The sequence below is a fragment of the Dermochelys coriacea genome, chromosome 12 (genome assembly GCF_009764565.3).
Source record: "Dermochelys coriacea isolate rDerCor1 chromosome 12, rDerCor1.pri.v4, whole genome shotgun sequence".
Classification (NCBI taxonomy): Eukaryota; Metazoa; Chordata; order Testudines; family Dermochelyidae; genus Dermochelys; species Dermochelys coriacea.
The window spans coordinates 8,670,939-8,692,155 of NC_050079.1; the positions used below are offsets into that span (position 1 = coordinate 8,670,939).

At 45.1% G+C, this 21,217-nt stretch overlaps 1 protein-coding gene across 3 annotated transcripts in view; it reads right to left on the reverse strand.

Moving 5' to 3' along the window:
- The window catches only part of GNAO1 (G protein subunit alpha o1), a 294,593-nt gene extending 274,439 nt beyond the window's left edge, over nucleotides 1–20,154 (reverse strand). Inside the window, exons 1-2 of one of the 3 annotated variants that reach the window (XM_038368089.2) lie at nucleotides 19,495–20,153; nucleotides 19,223–19,265 (exon numbers count right to left, since the gene is read on the reverse strand). In XM_038368089.2, coding sequence (XP_038224017.1) covers nucleotides 19,223–19,265; nucleotides 19,495–19,612 — 161 coding nt within the window. In that variant the 5' untranslated portion in view covers nucleotides 19,613–20,153. Of the gene's footprint in view, nucleotides 1–19,222; nucleotides 19,266–19,494 lie in introns of all 3 variants that reach the window. The other 2 variants (XM_043495136.1, XM_038368090.2) reach the window with 2 other exon arrangements.
- Nucleotides 20,155–21,217: the final 1,063 nt, after the last annotated feature.

Here is a 21,217-nt window from a genome sequence, read left to right on the forward strand (position 1 = left end):
CCACGGCAGTCCATGGACAATGATCCAGCCAAGTGGTAGCAGTATTAACGGTTTGAAATCCTGATCAGTCAGGTGATCAGGACCAGGAAATGAAGACCAGCCTCTTACCGGTACTCCTGAGTGTCATACTGGAAACAAGCAGCTTCAAGGCAGCCATGCAAGTGGCCCCTCACCTCAGCGTCCCTTTTGTGTCCCCAGGAACTTCATGGAAGTATGTACTCAAATCCAACATAATTTATTAACCAAACAGTGCAAAAGTCCCAGAGGGTAGTCCATTTCACCCCAGTGCAAGTCATCCCTCAAATCACATATCCTCCTGGCTGCCTACATAATACATACCACATTTTGGTGTCCTGCACCACACCCAGACTCTGTCAGTCCTTCTCTGTCCCTCTACCAGGACAGCCCCCCAAGCCCTCTGGGGTGCAACCCCTCCTCTTCCCAGTGGGAGCCTCTCATGGTTCCTCTGGAGCCCAGTTCTCCTGCAAGAAGACACCAGCAGGAAAGCTGCTCCCCCTTCTTTTCAGTCTTCTCTGTCCGTTGGCTCTGGGTCAGAGCTGTCAGGCATCTCCTCTATTGCTGCTGCTCCTCCTGCCTTCAGCCCTCTGGCTCTGGCTCAGGGATGCCCATCAGCAAACCCCTTGCTGCTCTGTTGCCTTCAGGCCTCTCTCAGGAACCACCTTCTGTCTGGCAGTTCTTATCTCCTGCTCTGTCGCCTGACTAAGGGCTTGACTACACTGAAAACGCTAAAGCTGCTTCAGCGTAGACCCTACATACACCAAAGGAGCGATTCTCCCATTGGCAATGTTTACATGGGGACTTAGGTCAGCTTAACAATGCCGCTCACGGGGTGTAGATTTTCTCCAAACACAGACAAACCGACCTAATTTTGAACATAGACCAGGCCTACCTCAGCCTGCTCTGACACACTGAATTTCCCCAGACTCCTCAGAGCTCCCCAGGTGCTGTCTCGCCCTCTTAACTGGCCCAGCTGCTCCCAGTTTCATTGAATGGGCCCGCTACCCCATCATGCATGCCTCATTACAGTTTAGTGGTGTCACACCCATCTCGTACCCTCTCTTAATGCCAAGTCTCATTTTGCTGCCCTTGCATGTCCACTACAGTGTTCTCCGCTACAGGTGAGCAATTATCCTTGCGATTTGCGTAACGAGTCACAGGGTTCCCCTTTCCAGCACTTTCAGATTTGTAATAAAATACGGACAAATCCTGTTGTACTTATGGCTACAAGTTTGTTTCTGGCGGCTCCTCTAGCAGGGACACTAATAATCTCACTGATGCCCCATTATTGCTGGGCAGCTTGGTGGTGTGTAAGATCTTGCATTGCTACTTTAAAATTATTAGTGTAATTCCAGGGTTTAAACAAAATAATATATTGCCATAGGTTTCCAGGGCTGGAAAAAGAGTAGGTGAAATTTCAAATCCCCTTGAAAATGATAAGACAGCAATAGGTATCTGTTGCTTCCGAAAGCAGAATAAAAACAACAGCTTCCAAAAGATTCTTGTCCTTCCTATTTTCCTAAGCTGGTAACAAGTAGCAACTTTTATCTGGCTAGTTTGGAAAAGCAGATCGTTCTCTGGAAGTACCTTTGTGGAAAAGAGGAGATGTAAGTCCTGCTTACAAACTGATAGTTTATCACGACATGAAGAAACAGCTATCAACCTTTGAGGACAATAGGCCTGCACTAAGAATTCAGAGCAAACTCTCTTCTCTTTAACATTAGAAGCATATGTAAGTGTAACAAAAGACAGACCCCGGTTGTCGGCAGGCAGGATTGAACCGGGGACTTCTGGAGCTTAGTGCATGAGCCCCGACTGCATGAGCTAAAACCGGCTTTTAGCTAAGGCTGTAGAGCAGATTCATTTAACTCTCTCTAAGTGCCACTGGATAGGACAGAACGCCACACCCAGGAGGGTATGTACATAAGAACACGACAAACACCTCTTACAAGGAAGGACTTTCCAGCTTGGATGACTTACAATAAGACCACAAAAGCTTTCTACCTCAAGCTGTGATCTGGGACGTTCTTATAAGCTAGGCTGGGAGTCAATACTTGGATGAACGACATCCAGGAAGGGAAAATGGGGATTGTGTAAGTGGAACTCTCCCTTCTAAGTCAGAACTGAACCCAGGCCCCAGCATAAGGTTGGGAGGCACCGTTGCTAGAGGTGCTACCTTTCAGATTAGCCCTGAAGGTTGGGTACGTTAGACTACCTGTAAGATTCAATGTAATTTTTGCAAGAGAAAGGGCAGAAGCACCAGAGTCCTGACCAAATTCCACAGTAGAAAAATACATGTTGCCAGCCTGAAATGCCCCCTGTAATTTCAATGGGAAAGGGTATTATTCAGTTTCTCTCTTAAATTTGCTGTTGTACCATGGGGTGTGGTTAACTAGTTGCAATGTTTCACCCCAGAGCTGGCTGCACTTCTACTGCTTGAAAAGTGATTTCTATAGTTATAGCCTCAAAATTTCAAACATCGTAGATGCCACAAGTTAGGAACCTACATCGCTATTTATCACTTAAGTAAGTGGCCTGACTTTCCTAAGTGCATCTACAATGCTCATCAATGGCTGATCTGAAAGTTTTGGCTACAGTTTGTATAGCAAAGACTCTAAAACGCTTGGGAGCCAATTAGATAAAGCACACTCGATAAATGATAAAGATTGTGTGCAGGGGGGAGGGAAATAGAGAGAGAGATGCCTCCAAAGCCCAATCCATCTACTGCCTGTGACAGGACGGACGCGATCATTCTAGCGTAAAGTGAAATTTAGCTGTGCATTAAAAATGTAAATGTAATTGAAATAGCCTAGCTAAAATGGATTTGACCTCCACTAGCAGAAGAGCTGATCTAATTAAAAGAAACAACAACAACGACAAATACTTCCAAGGAACTTTCTTCTCCAGGGCACTATCGGTCACAGCAAACTTGTTTACTCAACATTGGAATTAGCTGCCAGTGGAAGAATCTGCATTTCTTTTACAGCAGGTAATATGAGGCACTGGGGCCCAGATTTTTAAAGGTATTTAGGTGCCTCAAGATACAGATAGGCATCTAGTGGGATTTTCAAAAGCACCTAACTCCCCACTAGAGGCTTTTCACAATCTGTAAGAATCTAGCACTGGATAACTCCAGGGAAAAGAAATGGTCTGCTTCAAAGTTACGAGTTTGGTTCCAACTTGGGTCAATAGTGGCCAAATGTTCATCACCACGTAAAGACTGTTTGGTGGCCACCATCACAATTGGCATCTATTCTGGCAGAGACACGAAAGGACTGAATGGGCACAGAGACTCCAATCCTTAGACAGAGCCTGTCAGTGTCAAGCTGAGGTACACAAAGTGGGCTGATTTGGGGGAAGCTGCACTATCTGTACCTCTCTTGCTTTGATTCTTCAGAAATACTGTTCTGGTACCTTTCACCCACTAAATGAATCTCATCTAGATACTCAGTTGACTGGCACTCTATATCTACTCACAGCTTCACTTAACTGTAATATTAAAGGGCCCAGTTCTTCCCCCTTTACTTCACAAGTAGTCCTGTGGTTTTCGGTGCAAGTGTTTGTTAGGCTGTGTCTGCATTACAGCCTATGTTGGCAAAACTTGTGTTGCTCAAGGGTGTGAATATTCCACCCCCCTGAGCGACATACATTACACCAACATAAGCGCTCATTGGCACAACGCTGTCAGCGGGAGAGCTCCTGCTTACATAGCTTATGCCGCTTGCAGAGGTGGGTTTTTTATCGAACGGAAGAGCTCTCTCCCGTCGGCATAGAGCATCTTCACCAGACACGCTACAGCGACATAGCTGTATCGATTCAGCTATACCACTGCAACGCTGTACGTATAGACATACCCTAAGACACTATTCCTTGTGAACAAGGGTGGTAGAATCTAGCCCAAAACAATTCCAGGTAATCTAGTTTCTTCATGTTATCTAAAAATATCTTCTTTAAAGGGGTACTGTCAATGTAAAAATCTGACTGAAAATATTGTACCTGCTATTGTTACAAGTAACAACCAAAATTACTCTAACTGAAAAAGATTGTAGTGTCAGGGCCTGAATCTCAGTTGTGCCAAGACTTTATACTAACGAGCCTGGCAATGTAAATCTGTCTTAAAGTGGATTCACTTTAAAGACAGCTTTAATGGCTGGGGGACATGACTTTTTCTGAGATCTCTCTGAAACACAAAGACTAGATATTTGTATAAAGGCTGGCTGTGCAATATGAGACCAACATGGGGCAATAATAATATAAGTAGAGTTGGACCTGGTTTACATCCAGATATGAACTTCACCAAAAATCAGGAGTAGTTGGATTCAGGGTTTTGGTTCAAGCCCATCCATAATGATGTTCATATGGGTCAGTATTGTTTAAAGGAACTGCATTGTTGTTTGGGGTTTGGCATTTGAATACTGAGTGAAAGGAATAAATATGAGCCCTGATTTTGCGGGGAGTTACACAGGAACCTAACTTTCCACGCTCTGAATAGTTGTGCTGACTTCAACCAGCCTAATTGTGTGGCTTGGTTTTCAGAGATGCTCAGCACCTGTTATTCTTGTTGAAACAAATAGCAACTGCAGCATCTCTGCCTCTCTGAAAATCAGTCCAATCGTGCAGAAAGTTAAGCACTGCACAAGTCTTTGCAGGATCAGGGTCATAGTTCTGGTGAACGTGGACGATTATCCGGGGAAGAGCAGAAGTAAGAGTGCGCTAGAGAGCGTCAGGTTGGTTCTGCGCTATGTGGATAACCTTGTTAAGGATTGAGTTTAAACCTAGTTTTAAATGACGTGTGAACAAGCCCTTCCTTTAAGATAGTTTTAAGAGAGACAGCTAAGGGGGACACCTAAAACAAAGCCGAACAGAGTCTTTCCAGGAACTAGCACCATGTGAGAGAGGGTTCCATTGGGTATTGTGACCAGGTCAGGGAGGTAGCTTTCAGGGAAACGAGGACACAAAGAAACTGGGGACAGATAAGAACAGAGAAAGAGGCAGAGGCAAAAAGCAAGAAAGCCAAGCAGTAGCCGGTGAGCACAGTGTGACCTTGGGAAAAGCAAGAAAGAGAACCTTGGGATGTGTTAGCTTACAGCTCCAAACCCCTTTAGCCAAGAAACTACTCCTTTTGGCTTTGGTCCCTCTGTGTTCAGAGGAGCGGAACTTTGTAATACCTTGTAAATAAACAAGGCTGCATCAAAGAAAATACCAAACTCTATCCATTTCTATTTTCACCAGGAAAATCCCCTTTGCCCCAAAATTTGCCTAGCTGCTCAGGTCAAAAAGGATCAGCACTTAAGACATATGTGCTGCAACTGCCATGTGTAACTGAAGGAGACAGCCATCAGCAACTCTGCATCTCTCAGCCATTCTCTTGATTCATCACATTCCAAAATGTAAAATGCCCCAAAAGCCTTCAATCGGCTTGGACTTCCTCTCCCTTCGAGGTGGGTAGGTTTGGAGCACAGCTATTTGACAAAGCAGGGTTTAAATAGAATTTTATTCTCCTTCTGCATCTCTGTTTGTCCATGTGAAAGAACCTACATAGCACACAGAATCTGCCCGCAGATATGGAGTACAAAACAACCTCATCTTCCAAAGCTAGGGCTTCTTTCTGCCGTTGAAATGCCACTTTCAAAATGAAATCAGCTGAAATCAAACTATCCCTGCCTAGAGTTCATAAAGCATGAAACTTGCATTTACAATTAAATCCTAACATGGGGAATTTCACTCCTGGAATGGAGAAACTCACTAGTCACTTTTGTTGACTCATATGCAGATTCTCGTCCACTGTAACCCCAGGTCCTTTTCTGCAGAACTGCTGCCTTGCCACTCAGTTCCTAGTCTGTAGCAGTGCATGGGATTCTTCTGTCCTAAGTGCAGGACTCTGCACTTGTCCTTGATGAACCTCACCAGATTTCTTTTGGCCCAATCCTCTAATTTGTCTAGGTCCCTCTGTATCCTATCCCTACCTTCCAGCTCATCAGCTCAAATGTCTAAAACTCAATTTAAACATATTTTGAATGCAAACATTTAGAAGAATCAGGTTTCCTGGCCATGCAGCAGCCACCTTGAAATTAACAAGTTGATACAGCACTTTGCTTTTTGCTGAGCTGTAAATCAGGAGAATATCAATTTATCTGTAGTTAAATGGAGGAAAACAAGGGCATGCTACTAAAAGCCTTCTGTTTTATTAAGTAAATGTTTTCTCGTTCAAGTGGAAAAATTTGTCAAGTCTGGCCAAGTAATCAATCACAAAAGCTATTTAATGAAAAGCATGATGACATTGTGGAATATATGTATGTAACTTTAACTTTCTTTTCTTCTGGCTTTTTGCACTTATACAACTGATGTACGTTAAAGGCTCCATAATGTCTGATGTGCATATCTGCATAAATATTAATGTATATTAATATCATTAATAGGCTTTACAGGAACACAAGATAAGAAGTGACCCCCAAAATATGGAAAGGAATATATCGTTGAGAATTATTCCTATCAAGGTAAGAAAGTGTTAATTACCTTAGTGGCAAAAGGTCAGATTCACTTTTACACCATTTTACACCACTCTGGCAGTGTAAAGAGGCCTTATAATGGGAGAACATTATATTTAGACCCATCTTCAAGGCACCTAGAAGGATGTAAAAAATTTGTAATTTAAATGAAAATCTGGCCCAATATCTTTTGCATGAAATACTCAGTCCTCCACCACTGAAGCCAATGGGAGTCTAGCCATTGATTTCAATGGGAGAAGGATCAAGGTCTTCGGGCCAGATCATGCCCTCATTTGTAAAGTCAACGAATGGCCAAAGCTAAGCAGAAAACTCCATGGTGATAAGTAACAGTCAACATGGACTTGTCCAGACCAAATCTGGTCAGGCTACCCTAATATCCTTCTTTGACAGGCTAACAACCCTTGTGGATGGAGGGAAGCAGTAGCTGTGATATACCTCAACTTCAGTAAGGCTTTTGATATAGTCTCACATGACCTGCTCATATGCAAAATAGCGAAATACAGCCTAGAGACAAACCTACTATAAGGTAGAAGCACAACTGGTTGGAAAACTGAACTGAGAGAGTAGTTATCAATGATTCACAGTCAAGATGGAAGGGCATATCGAGTGGGGTCCTTCAGGGATCTGTCCTGGGTTTGGTTCTATTCAATATCTTCATAAATGATTTGGATTATGGCATAGAGAGTACACTTATAATGTTTTTGGCCAATACCAATATGGGAGGGGTTGCAAACCCTTTTGGAGGACAGGATTAAAATTCAAAATAATCTGGACAAACTGGAGAAACAGTCTGATTTAAATAGGATGAAATTCAATAAACAAACGCACAGTACTACACTTAGGAAGGAATAATCAGTTACACAAATACAAAATGGGAAATGACTGCCTAGGAAGGAGTACTGCAGAAAAGGATCTGGGGGGGTTATAGTGGATCACAAACTAAATATGAGTCAAAAATGTAACACTATTGCAAAAAAAAAAGTGAACATCATTCTGGGATGTATTAGTAGGGGCACTGTAAGCAAGACAAGTAATAATTCTTCCACTTTACTAAACACTGATAAGGCTTCAACTGGAGAACTGTGTCCAGTTCTGAGCATCAAACTTCAGGAAAGATGTGGACAAATTGGAGAAAACCCAAAGGAGAACAATAAAAATGATTAAAAATCTAAAAGACATGACCTACGAGGAAAGATTGAAAACATTGGGTTTGTTTAGTTTCGAGAAGACTGAGGGAGAACATGATAACAATCTTCAAGTATGTAAAAGATTGTTTTGCCTCAGTAAGGACTTAGAAAAAAATTCTCCTAGACACAAAGGAGCCAAAATACTGCGAACTATCCACTGGCTATAATAGCAGCCATAGCCCAACTGAAGGGGCATCACACACTTTGCTTCTGGGCTGGAGGGAAGTCCCATCAACTCTGTTTGTCTCCTGCACCGAGCCCATTTACTAAGGGGACCAGAGCGTCAGACTGAGGAAGGATGCAGGATCAGGCCCTAAACAGCCCAGAGACTTTTGCTTGTTTGTTTGTAATGTCAAAATTATATTTACATTAAAGCTCTGCTGAGGAGCTAAAAGTAAAAATTTTGGAGTAGATGAAGACTGACAATGGGAGTAATGCAAGTTCCAAAAGCAAATTTGTGCATTTCCTGGCCCTTCCTGTCCAGCTTCTGTTAACGTCCCACAAATGTAAAAAAAAAAATTATGATTGATCTCTCATTGAAAACAGACCTGATATCAAATATCTCCCCAATCCCCATGACGGTGTTCTAAGTGGCTGTGAACATCCTTCAGTTCTTTCACAATTAGCTCTAGAGCTCAAGAAGCGAAACATTTCTACCCTCAGAAATATTTCTAAGAGAGTTTTTATTATATTACAGACAATAACTGAGCTTCAGATTAGAGGGCCCTTTTCGGTTAGCCCTAAATGTTTGGCAGTTTCACCGATCAATGCTAGATACTGGCGTTCTACGGCAATATTTGGCACTTGCTTGTTTTGAGTTGAATACAGACTGCGTCTTGTAATCTGGTCTGTAATCCGCTGCCCTCCTCTACCCATGCAGCTTGCATGAATGGTTTTAAAAAGGCAGTGTGCTTTAATTAACAGTTTTGAGGGATTTTTCATTCTCTCTTCATTTTTTTTGTTATTAAAAGCGTAACACAAAACCATTAATATTTTCTATAAACAAAATGAGGCCAAAAGAAATTTTAAGAGGAGGAAAATGGCAGTAGGTCTAAAATGCCAACACTCTTTTCTGTTACTTGATTGCCGTACTTCCTCCTTACATTCACCATCTTCAATGATAAAGGAATCAGTATGGTGCTCAACTGCATCCATTACTCTCTGTTACTTGTCATGTACTTCATAAATATCCTGGACCTATATGTGCTTAAAAATCATGTTTCAGCATAAGAATTCTATATTAAGGAGTGAAGAGAAGAGATGTGGCTGAACCCTAGGATGGCAAGAAGAAAATCCATTCAAAAGACTCTGGTTTTAACAGCATTGTGCGACAGGCGCTCAACCCACAGTCATTTGAGGTCAATGGAAAGACTCCCAATTGACTTTGGATTGGCCTTACGTAAAAAAAAGAAAGAGAGAGAGAGAGAGAGAGAGAGAAATAGATTAGTTACCAGTATTGCCAACAAAAACATTCAAAATCAGGAGTCATGTGATTGGGTAAAAATCATGAAACTAAAAAAATTGGGGTTCATTTTATTTTCTGTGCAGTTTTTGAGCCTTTAGGTTACACTTGGGTCACAGTTTCAAGCTTTTCTCCACAACCACAAGGGCTAGAAACTTACTTAAAAAACAAGCAAACCCCAACTGAGATTCTCAAGTAATGACCTGACTCCAAGAGATGGGGATTTAAGGAAAACACCAAATTTTGGGAGGCTCGTGATTTTATCATGAAAGTCGGCCGTGCTGTTAAATGTTCTGATGTATTGACGTTTGGGTGCCTGTCTGAGGATTTTGTTTGACTCAGTTAGTCTCATCATTTTCAGTTCTTTGATAATAGTAAAGGCCAAATCCCACCCACCTTCCTCACTGGAGTAGTCACACTGAAGTTCAATGAGTAAAAACAGGCAGGATTTGCCCTTAGATTACAAATGATCTGATCAGAATTAACTAAGTATTTTACTTCTGCAAAAACTTTTTGAGTTTGGGTTTCCCCCCTCCCCTTCCACACACACATTTTTGACTCCCTGTTGTGTGTAACATGTTCATATTTCTGCTACTGATTACTGGCCCAAGATTTGGACCCTTTTGTCCTTTTCCACTTGCAAAATTGTTGTCTTCACTTGTGCTTTGGATGGAGTTGAAATTAAGATTCTCTGCTTCAATTAACACTCTCTGTTTCACAATTTTAACAAGGCCTTTGTTTGTGCACTATCTTTACTCCCTAAAGGTCCTTCAGGAGCTATGTAGCAAGATTTTAGCTGTCTTTGACGCAGGTCTAATTTTGGATCTCAATCCCCGATTGCATTTCAGAGGGCCATGTCTACACTAGAAAGGCTATACTGGCACAATTGCAGCTGCGCTGCTGGAGCGTTGTAGTGTAGACACTTACTACAGTGACAGAAGGGGTTCTTCTGCCTGTGTAAACCCACCTCTCCAAGAGGCAGGTGCTAGGTCAATGGAAGAATTCTTCCATCAACTTAGCTGCATCTGCAGTGGGGGGGTTTGGTCAACCTAACTATGTTGCACAGGGCAGGAAATGTTCACAGCCCCAAGTGATGTAGCTACGTTTTAGGTGTAGCCCAGGCCTCAGTTAATCTTCACTTAGTCCTTACTTGGGCCAACTTCCGATGCAAATAAGGGCGTGGTCCAGTAGTAATTATCATGAAATTCTATTATATATTTTTTAAAGTCAATGTCTCCAAATTAATGAAGCAGCTGTTTCCTTTACCAAGCCATTTTGGAGCTGTTTATTCTATTTTGCTCTTGTTGATGTGTTTGGGTTCTCTCTTTACTTCTGTTTTATGCTCTGCTTTCTGAAACGCTGGCCTCTTTTAAGTTCAGCCCCACAGAATTCAATGATATTTAAGGCCATTGAGAGCTGAATGTTGTGAAGTCAGACTTTGCAGACAAATTCCCTGTGCTAACAGTATCAATGAAAAGGAAAAAAGTTTGAAAGATGGGATTTGTGTGTGGTTCCTGCCAAGGCCATGCTATCGTCTCTCTGAAATCTAACACGGATGAACTGAAAACACAGTATTGGAGCGCAAAAGGGGGGGCATGATGATATGATGAGCATGAATTATGCAGAATATGTGCACATACAGTAAACCTGACCATCTGAGGCTCCAGTCCAACAAAGTAGTGAGTCTGCTTACCTCCAGTGCGAGCTGATGGAGTTTAGCACCTTTCAGGATCAGCCTTTAGGGCCCAATTCTCCTCTTTATATCAGTTTCACATGGGTGTAACTCCACTGGCTTCAATAGAGTTTTTCCTGATTCGCAGAACTGTACGTTAGAGAAGAATTGCGAGGAACCTGCTAATATGCTTTAAGACTAGACCGTAACTTTACAAACTGCTCTGAGTAAGGTAGCTCTGCCCCAGAAGTGGGCAAGTGAATCGACTGAGCGTCACGATTCACTGCCTAGTTCGCTCCCGGTGAGACGTAATCTATAATTGTCCTTGGTCAGCAGCAAATCATTTCCCCCTTTGTGCCAGCACAGCTCTGGTGTGGAGATGTGGAATCAAGGCTCGGCTCATGTCCCATCCCTGCCCACCTCCACAGATGTAGGTAACAAGTAACAGCCCCTCTCTCCTGACCCCCCCCAACAATCTGGAGCCAAGCCACCTCCCTCACTCTCCTGCGTAAGCACACTGGATAGGTAACAATTGTGCCATTGATGTTTAGGTTTCAGAGTAGCAGCCGTGTTAGTCTGTATTCGCAAAAAGAAAAGGAGTACTTGTGACACCTTAGAGACTAACAAATTTATTAGAGCATAAACTTTCGTGAGCTACAGCTCACTTCATCGGATGCATTTGGTGGGTTTTTTTTTTCCACCAAATGCATCCGATGAAGTGAGCTGTAGCTCACGAAAGCTTATGCTCTAATAAATTTGTTAGTCTCTAAGGTGCCACAAGTACTCCTTTTCTTTTTATTGATGTTTAGGGGTCTGATTATTGTCTCACACTGGTATAAAGAAGCATAACTGAGAGGACAGCCAGGCCCTAGAGTTTCTGTTCAGCTGTGTGCTCAAAGAGCAGGAAACCAGTTGCATTTTTTTAACCTCATATCATGATTCAGTCTAGGTTTTTTCCCCATCTCTGACAACCTGCTGGTTAATCACACCAAAAAATCCACAACATATTCTCTAGCTTTTCAGAACTCATCTAGGGAACAACTTGCAAAGGTCTAGTTAGTTTTCTAGAATATTTTCTACAGGACTAGATATTTCATGTCAGCCTACGACTCACTGCAAAGGGTGTCGCTCTAGATTTCAAAGACAGAGAAAGCTGTGCAGTTCACAACGGCCTCTGCAAGATATAAGAGGGACAAGGTGAGGGAGGTGATCTCTTTTTTTGGACCCGTTTCTTTTGGTGAGAGATGAGCTTTTGAGCTACACAGAGCTCTTCTGCAAGATATAGGTTTTCGTATTTCAAAAACCATGAACAAGAAACAAATTAAAATCCATTAGCCAAAAAAAAAAATTCTTCAGCTTATCTGACATTTTAAAAAGTATTCTCATGGATCACCCACACAGTCAACATATCGATAAGAGTGAAGAAATGAAAATAAAAAAAACAGGGTCCAATGCTGCAAAATTTACTACCAAGTGCAATGTTTCCTACTAAGAGTAGTCCCACAAAGTTACTACCAGTGGTACTGTGCACAAATGTTTGCTGGATCGGGTCTAAAGATACAAAGCAAACTAAGGAAAGGCAGTGTGGAACGTGAAGGAAGTCCCTAGTTCCAGTATAGCGAATGGAACAGCACTCAGAGACTCTTCAGAACAAAGGTGGCAATACTTTTCCCTGTAGCTTATTCAAATTCACTTCTAACCCTGGGTGGTTTTTGATCATTACAGCCCTTACTTGAACATACAGAAGAGTAAGAAGCAGCAAGGCCCTTTCTAATAACCCTGCCCCGTTTGTCCTCTGGCTGCAGTGGAGAGAGTAGAGCTAAGTGCCGGCAAATGAGCAGGTAGTGGGAGGAGCCCTGGCTCTACCCTCGTCACTCATTGACCAGAGTCCCAGGCTGGATGCTCAAGAGCAAATCAGCAGCTCCATGACCAAGGGGAAGTAACTGAATTGCTCCCCAGAGCAAGTAGAGGTAAGGGGAGAAGATGGAATGATGACTCCCTACAACACAAATTGTTCCTGGTGTATTCCTAGGGAGATGCAGCTATATTCCAGCACGTGCACAGGGCAGACTGTAAATTTACATTCAAGCCTCTAGTTTACGTTCTTTGAGCTCTCTGGTTGCACATGCCACTCCTTCCAACCAATGTATTCAGGGAGAAAAGTTTGTGCTACACATTCAAGTACCGATGATCATCGTGTGAAACCACTAAAGCTTTAGGGCTTATTGTCTTCTTGAAAGGTGCAAGGCATCAAGCAGCTGTCTGTATGCATTGTTTGCTTCCAGTGTCACTTGTCATGATATTGCTTAGGCTGACTGGAAACACAGTGGGTGGGGACTGCTTATTGCTTTCAAGCTCTTTTCTTAGGTTATAAGTAATTCACTTACACGAAGAGCAAGGAGAGTTTATGACTATTTTTGGCGTTTGAGAAAACTTCAAACCAATATACCATATTATTTTGGGAAGAATATTTAACTAGATAATAAATGAGAATGATAAAACAACAGTATAATAATAATAATTTGTATTTATTCTATAGCACTTCAAAATGCTTTACAAAAACTAACCAATTAAACCTCAAAAAACCTCTGTCAAGTAGGTAGTGGAATCCCCACTTACCAGTTGGGGAAACGGAGGCACAGTGTGAACTGAACTGATAGCTGAGACCAACGCTGGACCCATATCTTCTGACTCAGCCCTGTACATTAAACATTACGCAATGCGTTCCCTAGTGACTTTCCGCAGATCTACAAAAACCTAAGTAGCTACGCCAGCATGCTAATTACGGCTCACAACTGAACCAATGTTTAGGAGTGTACTGCATGTGTTCAACTGTGTCCTGAGCAGGAGGAAAATGAGTGAATCTTTTAAAAATTTGTAATGATTCAGACTAGGGCTTTTTGCATGTTTTACAACCTGCTGGTTAGTCAAGCCAAAAAACCCACTGTGGTAAGTTCATACAAAATATTCTTCAGAACTCATCGAGGGTCATACTTGCATCTAGTTAGTTTGCTAGACCACTTTCAAAAAGACTAGATGTTTCATGTCAGCATATGACAGCTGAATTCATTGCAAAGAGTTCCACACTAGATTTCAAAAGAGAGGAAGCAATGCAATTCACTATTACCTCTTCAAGATATCAGCTTTAATATTTAGAGTGCAGAGAATAAGAAACAAATCGAGATCCATTAGCAAAAAACCCTATTATTCTGCAGCTTGTCTGACATGCCATTATGATAATTATGGCTCACAACTGAACAGTCATATCCAGCAAAGCACTTAAGCACATGTTTAAATGTTTTATTGAATAGGGATGGACTTAGCCATGTATTAAATACTTCCCTGAACTGGGGTCTCTTTGATGAATGTTCCAAGCCACACCCTGTTATCTAAAAATCCAATTATGCTAAAAAGATTGTCTAGATTTCACACTGCATTACAAATAGTACAGAAAGAAAAGTTGCATATTATAACTTATCACTATCTCTGCATTTATTTTAAGATTTAAGACACAAGATAGTGTCACATTTATTTGAAGCCTAAATACAAATGCGCGATTCCTTCTCTTGTGAAAGAATTCTTCACTATATGCTTTTATTGTTCATAACAAAATAGATCAGGCATATCCATTAAAAATACTCATTAGTTTATGTTGTAGCAAAGCAGAGTTGAACCCGGGCCTGATTCTGAAAAGGGGGTGCCCTATGCTCACACTGAGCTGAATGGGGGTGAAGAGTGGCAGAGCACCTTGAGGGACTGGTCCCCTAATTACTATGGCCCTGATCCTGCAGTTCATTGCATGGGTGCAGCAATCTGCCTACATGCAACAATTTGCAGGCTTGGACTCAGCAAGAATAATAAGAAAATGTAACAAGCCATACTACTCTCGGAGAGCCAAATAATTGTTAACTCTACAAATAGAGCTACAGACATTCGGTTACAGTGCATCAAAATTATCTTCATAGTTAGATTGCAATTATAATGATTTCCATGTCTGCATTGCAAATGTTTGAGATATACTCTCTCAAAAAACCTATGCTCTAAATCGATCAATCACCAGAATATCCTTGTTCATTGAAAGAAAACATCACACCAAAAGATGCATCAAACTCTTTCAGAAGTCTCTATAATTAGGTTTTATAAAGGCATTCTAATCCTAATCCCAATTCTAAATACATCTCTTAAATTGCTGTAATTTCTATCTGCCACGTTTTATAGCACTATTTATCATTTCAATGATTAACTAGTCTCGGTGTAATGCTCTCAAGCATCTATTACCAGCATATGTTATCTATTCCTTTGTTTTAGCATTCATCATTCTAAAAAATTCTAGGCATATTGTCAAACCATATACCTCAGTGTGAAAACTACCAGAATCTCTTGGCTTTCTAGTGTAATTCACTAATTGGAAGCACCTAATAATATGTATAGGGCCCTACCAAATTCTGGGCCGTGAAAAACACATCATGGACCATGAAAACTGGTTATTGTGGGGGATGGGGGTGCTGTATTGCCATCCTTACTTCTGTGCTGCCTTTAGAGCTGGGTGGCTGGAGAGTGGCAGCTTCTGGCCAGGCACCCAGCTCTGAAGGAAGCGCCGCCACCACCACCCACAGCTCAGAAGTGAGGGTGGCATGATATGGGGGGGCTGTCACCTGGGGGGGGGCAGAGCCAGCTTTATGGGTGGGTGACTGCCCAGAATGCTGTGGTCGGGTGGGGGTGCTGTGGTAACATCTCCGCCCCCCTCCACACAGTCAGCCCAAAGCCCCTTGAACCCCCGAGCGCTGGAGCTGGGGAGGGGCAGGGCTGGGGCGCCCCAGTCAGGGTCTCCTAGCTCGCACTGGGTTCCAGCTGCTGGCCCTGGCCAGGCTGGGGAGGGACTGGACTTCTTCCCCTGCACGGGCATTCCCACGGCTGCGTCAGCTCCACCTCCAGGAACCTCCCTGGCTGCAGGAAGCTCTGTGGCTTCTCGCCGGTATCCCAGCTCGGAAGGCAGCGCCACTGCCAGCGGCAGCACAGAAGAGAGGGTGGCATGGTATGGTATTGCCACCCTTACTTCTTTGGAGCTGGGCTCCTGGCCAGCAGCCGCCACTCTCTGGCCACCCAGCACTGAAGACAGTGCCGCTGCCAGCAGCAGTGCAGAAGTAAGGATGGCAATTCCACCACCCCCTTACAATAGCCTTGAAACCCCCGTGACTCAATTTGGGGTCAGGACCCCTACAATTACAACACTGTGAAATTTCAGATTTAAATAGCTGAAACTGTGAAATTTAAGATTTTTTTAAAATCCTATGACTGTGAAGTTTACCAAAATGGACCATAAATTTAGTAGGGCCCTATATATGTGCTATAAAAGTAATCTTAGTCTCCCTCATCACATTCTAACAAACACACTGTTTAACTCTAGTCTTTAAAGAATTCATTAGGTTCTCATCAGGCCTGTGTGATTAAATCAGGCGTTACTTTAGAATATTATATAATACTGCTTGGCCAGGTAAAATGCTAATTTACATATTATTTAATTAACCTCCAAAATATAAATATCAGCAAGTTGTTCGTTCTACAGTCATAATTCTCGATGCCAGAGATTTTGAACAGCTCTCTAAATATGCCTCCTGCTGTATTCATAGCAACACTGCTATCTCCACCATACCCAATGTACAGAGTTTCCACAGTAAAAGACACCTCCCAGTTCTGACAGCTGACAACGTAAGCAAGTTCATAAATAAAGCTTTCTGTGAATTTTTAACTCAGGTATAGAACTGCAAGCATATCATATTGCTTTGAGGTCTACTGATGAAAAGCACTGTATATCAACTAGGTATTATTATCATTATTACTTAATAAACTGAAAGCAGCATCAGATCAGAATATTATCCTGTTCCATCTTGTTAAAAATACGAATCCTGCCACACAGCGCTACGGTACAGTAACTTTCTATGCCTACATAGTCACATACTGTACATGGCCACAAACTCGTCCCACTATTCATCTTCTCTAAGGGGGGTTTGGATGTGTTTTGGTTGAAGGGAAGTGGCAGATATGGGGATGTCGGCACGCACACACAAGGCCGTTCCGCTACAGGTCTACTGCAGACAATCGAATAGATCCCAGGGACACATCTAACCACGTGGTGGTGTTAATTTGCAGTAGCCCCTTCCCATTCCAAATTTGCCAATAAACCAAAGGGCAAAACTGTGCGGACCATCTGCAAACCAGCCTTTCCAAGCAGTGGAAGCTGAGTGTGTAGTCTTGCCTGAAACACAAACATATCAATATAAAAAAGCCATTTGAGACGCGGCAGGCTGCCAAGGCTTCTGGAGACGGGGGGAGGGGAGGGGATTTTCTTCCTGGATCTCCTGCCCCAGGACGATCACTGGGGACTGGAAAATGTCACATCCCCTTATTTTTCTGGGAGTGACTGGGGGACAGGCCCTGCCCGGCGGTTTTTCTGGGGGCCAGCCTAGATCACAGTCAGTACCCCCCTCCTCTCCTGGGCGTGGCACCTCGGCTGAGAGCGGGGCGGGGCTCTCGGAAGAGAAGGGCCCGATCCTGTTCCCGTTTGCAGTCAATGGCAAAACTCCTCCCCTCCCCCCCCAAACCCCGCCCCCCCCTCTGCCTGCAGCGGGAGCCGGTGGACCGGGCCCTTCGTTCCCACGCCTTGGACGCCGAGCGGCCCCGAACCCCTTCGGCCATTTCCGAGCCTGTTCGGCTTCTCCCGACAGCTTCCGAGCGCCGCCGAGCTCCCCGAGCCCACCGACTTTTCCAGGCTCTGCTGGGCGCTGTCCACCACTTGAAGCGCCTGAAATCTCACCGCTCGCCCCGCTGCGCCGGGACCGGCCCGGGGGAGGCAGCTGCCCTGCAGGCAAAGTCCCCCCGTGGGCAACCCCTGTCTGATTTGCAAAGCGGGGGGGGGGGTGTCCCCGCTCCCCCATGCAGGTGGACAGGAGCCGCCGGCAAACAGCCCACCACACCCACGGCTGGGCACCGCTCTCTCTCTCTCTGAGCAGCCCCCGGGGGAGCAGGGGATCGGCGGGGCCCTCCGAGCAGCCGCCCCCTTTGCAAGGATCCTTGTGCAAATAAATAAATAAATAAATAAATACACCCCCCCCTCCCCCCGTGTCACCTATTCCAGAACAGGAGAGGGACTCACGAGGCTGCGATCAGGGATTGCTCAGTGATGGCGCCACCCCGAATGAGCTTGTCGTGTCTGTTCCAGGGTAAGGCTGGAGATTTATTTATTTTTAAGGGCACGTTGAAAGGAGAACCCGCTCGCCCCTTTCACGAGCCTCCCCCCCCCCCCCGCCTCGCCTCGGGGATGCAGTCACTCTCCAGCCACGGTGCCAACTCGGAAAAAGAACCATTTTTTTTTTGTTTATTGCACAGCAACTGCCTCATTAGCAAAGGCGTGCGTGCGTGCGTGTGTGTGTGTGCAAAGGTGTCACAGCAGAACCCCCCGCACTACAAGTCCACAGCAGTTCGTCACTTGCTTTCAAACAGCCTCGTGAGATTTAAAACACACCCGAGCTCAGGAGAAATGGTTGATGGAAGGGAAAAAGGAATTACGATCCGAATTGACCAGTGCTTTTATAATGGGGCCGGTTTCCTCGTTGTTTAATTATTATTTTCTGGGGGGGGGGTTGGTTGGTTTTTTTAAAAAATCCCCATTTAATTTTAATTGGTGATCAGGAGCCAAATTCATCTCTAATTAATTAAGAGGAAAGGCTGAAAGCTCGGGGAAAAGGGGCTTGGAGTGGCAGCAAGCCTTGCTTTAAATCCGCATTACAGGCAGATTTTTTAAAATAAATAAACAAATACACGTCAGAGAGCCAACCCAGCAGCCCATGGCAGGAGATCAAACACCGAAGGGAGTGTGTACGTTGAGGGGAGAGCGCGCTGGGAGATAAAAACCTGACATTAATCTTAATTGACAGTGGTGTGTTTAATGGTGATGCCCTGGTTACATCTGTGCCATTCACATCATCTGGAAAACCCATCCTGCCCCCTTCACCCACCCACCGCACACACACCTGATGAGAAAGAGAAACCACACCACCTTCAATTCAGCACCAAACCCCTGAACAGCAGACACCTGATCGTCCATGGTGAGCAAAGGGCTGGATCCCCCTCCATCTTCTTTCCCAACCAGAAATCACTGCTACAGATGTGCCATACCAATGGGTCCACAAGCCCCACAAAAAATAATAACAACAATAACGCTCAGATAAATATGGCGGTCAGAGGCATTCTTACAACTAAAAAACCGCCTTCTTGCAAACCCTCCCCTCCAAAAAAAAAATCAACGGGGGAATGCCATTTTTTTTTAAAAGGCAAACGATCAGCGCTTTTAGGGCCCTAACCCCAAACCACTTACTTCATCTGCTTCACAATGGTGCTTTTCCCAGATTCTCCAGCCCCTGTTGGGACAGACACAGAAAGGAAAGCGCCGGTGAGCGTGAGACTGGAAGGAGATCAAGGAGATTACACGGGAGGGAGAGCCGCGGGGGGAATGGAGGGGAGGGCAGGGGGGTATCTTGGGGGGAATACAGTTTCCCAGGGCACAATGTGCACGGCCCGGGGGAGAAGCCTGACTCCGGGAGAGGGGCCGGGAGGCGGTGTGAGGGGCCGGGGGGAGCGGCCGCTTACCTAGCAAGAGCAATTTCACGTCTTTGGCGGCGGTGATCCCATCCTCCTTGAGGTTTTTCTCGATCGCTTTGCTCCTCTCCAAGGCGGCTCGCTCCTCTGCGCTCAGGGTACATCCCATGATGGCCACACACACACACACACACAAACCCCTCTCGGCGGGCGCCTCCCCCCTTCTCAGACACTCCCAGGGAAAGGGGGGGAAAAAAATCAAACCCCCCCCCAAGAAAAAAAAAATCTGGGCAAGCGAATGTGTGCGTGTCCCCCCCCCCCTTCTCTCTCTGCTGCCCTCCCCTCCTTTACCTCTCCCTCGAGCAATCAATGCATCCAAGTGGGAGCCGGGCAGGGCTGGGACTGCAGGCAGGCGCTGGGGCTGGTGCAAAAAAGGCTGAGCTCCTCCTGCTGGAGGAGGAGGAGGAGGGTTCGGGGGGGGGGAGGGGACAGGGTGGGTCCTGCTCTTGCGGGAGGGCGGTTGTCGGAAGGCGGGCGGGCGGGGTGGGGGTGGGGGGGGGGGGTTTCCTAATGGGCGGCGGCGGCTGCGAGCGATCGCATCGTTCGGCGGCTCCGCGCGGAGAGAGAGAGAGAAGCTGGAGGGGAGCGAGCGCGAGCGCGGGCGCGAGGGCAGGCGAGTGCGCCAGGGGTCCGCACTCAACGGGCTCGCCGGCCTCGGTGACGTCCGCAGCGCCCGCCCGCGCATGCTCCCCGCGAGGCGCGGCGGCTCCCGGCGTCTACGGGAGGGAGCTCGCGCGCGCGCGCGCGCGCGCGCCTGCCCCTTCCCGCAGGTGCAGCTCGGAGCCGGCCCCAGCGGCGCGCGAGGCCGGGGTGGTGGGCGGCGGTTCTTAAAGGGGCCTCGCCCCAGTGGCCCGGGGGGGGGGTCCCTTAGGAGAGGATCTGTCTCTTGCCTGAGTGCTCTGCAGGGAGTCTGGGCTAGGAGCCTCGGGGGGGGGGGAGGGACAACTTGCCATTGTCTCCATTCGGACTCCCCCCCTCCGGGAAAGCTCTCCCCTTATTCTCCTTAGGGAAGTATTGGGTAGCTAATCGGTCTTTTCTATTGCTAACTTTGATCATGTTGAGAGCAAAGGCTCTAGCCGGGGCTGCAGGAGACCTGAGTTATATTCCTACCTTTGTCACTTCCTATGTTGGCCTTGGACAGGTCACTTACTTTTTCCGTGCCTCAGTTTCCCCTCTAGAAAATGGAGAGATTGCTTCCTTTCTCCCACCCATTGTCTGTTTTGTAAACTCTTTGGGGCAGGGACTGCCTCTTAGTCTGTGCACCTACACTGCCGAGCACCTTGGGTTCCCTGTCTTGGTTGGTGCCTGGAGGTGCTGCTGTCATATAAAGCATAATATATGATTCTGGGAAATATATGTGATTGCAGGGATAAACCCTTTTAGGCCCAGGCAAAATTGTTACTGAGGGTGAATGAAGTGAGAAAAAGTTTCCCTAATCCCACCTCAGGTTTATACACTGATGTGTTAATTACGTTGTTTCTTTTTTTTTCCGTCATGTGGGTGTGTGCAGTTTTTAGTTGGGGATTTTGGGACGGGAGGGGCATTGGAAGGGAGAGTAGTTCAACATTGCTTGACATCATTAGATTAATCACCAAAAGGGACTCTGTCAGTGTTTGGGCACAACATTCAGATTTTTTGTTTTGTTTTGTAAAACCCTAAATATTAATAGAAATAGTTAATAATATTTAGAAATAATCAGTGCAAACAGTTTGGG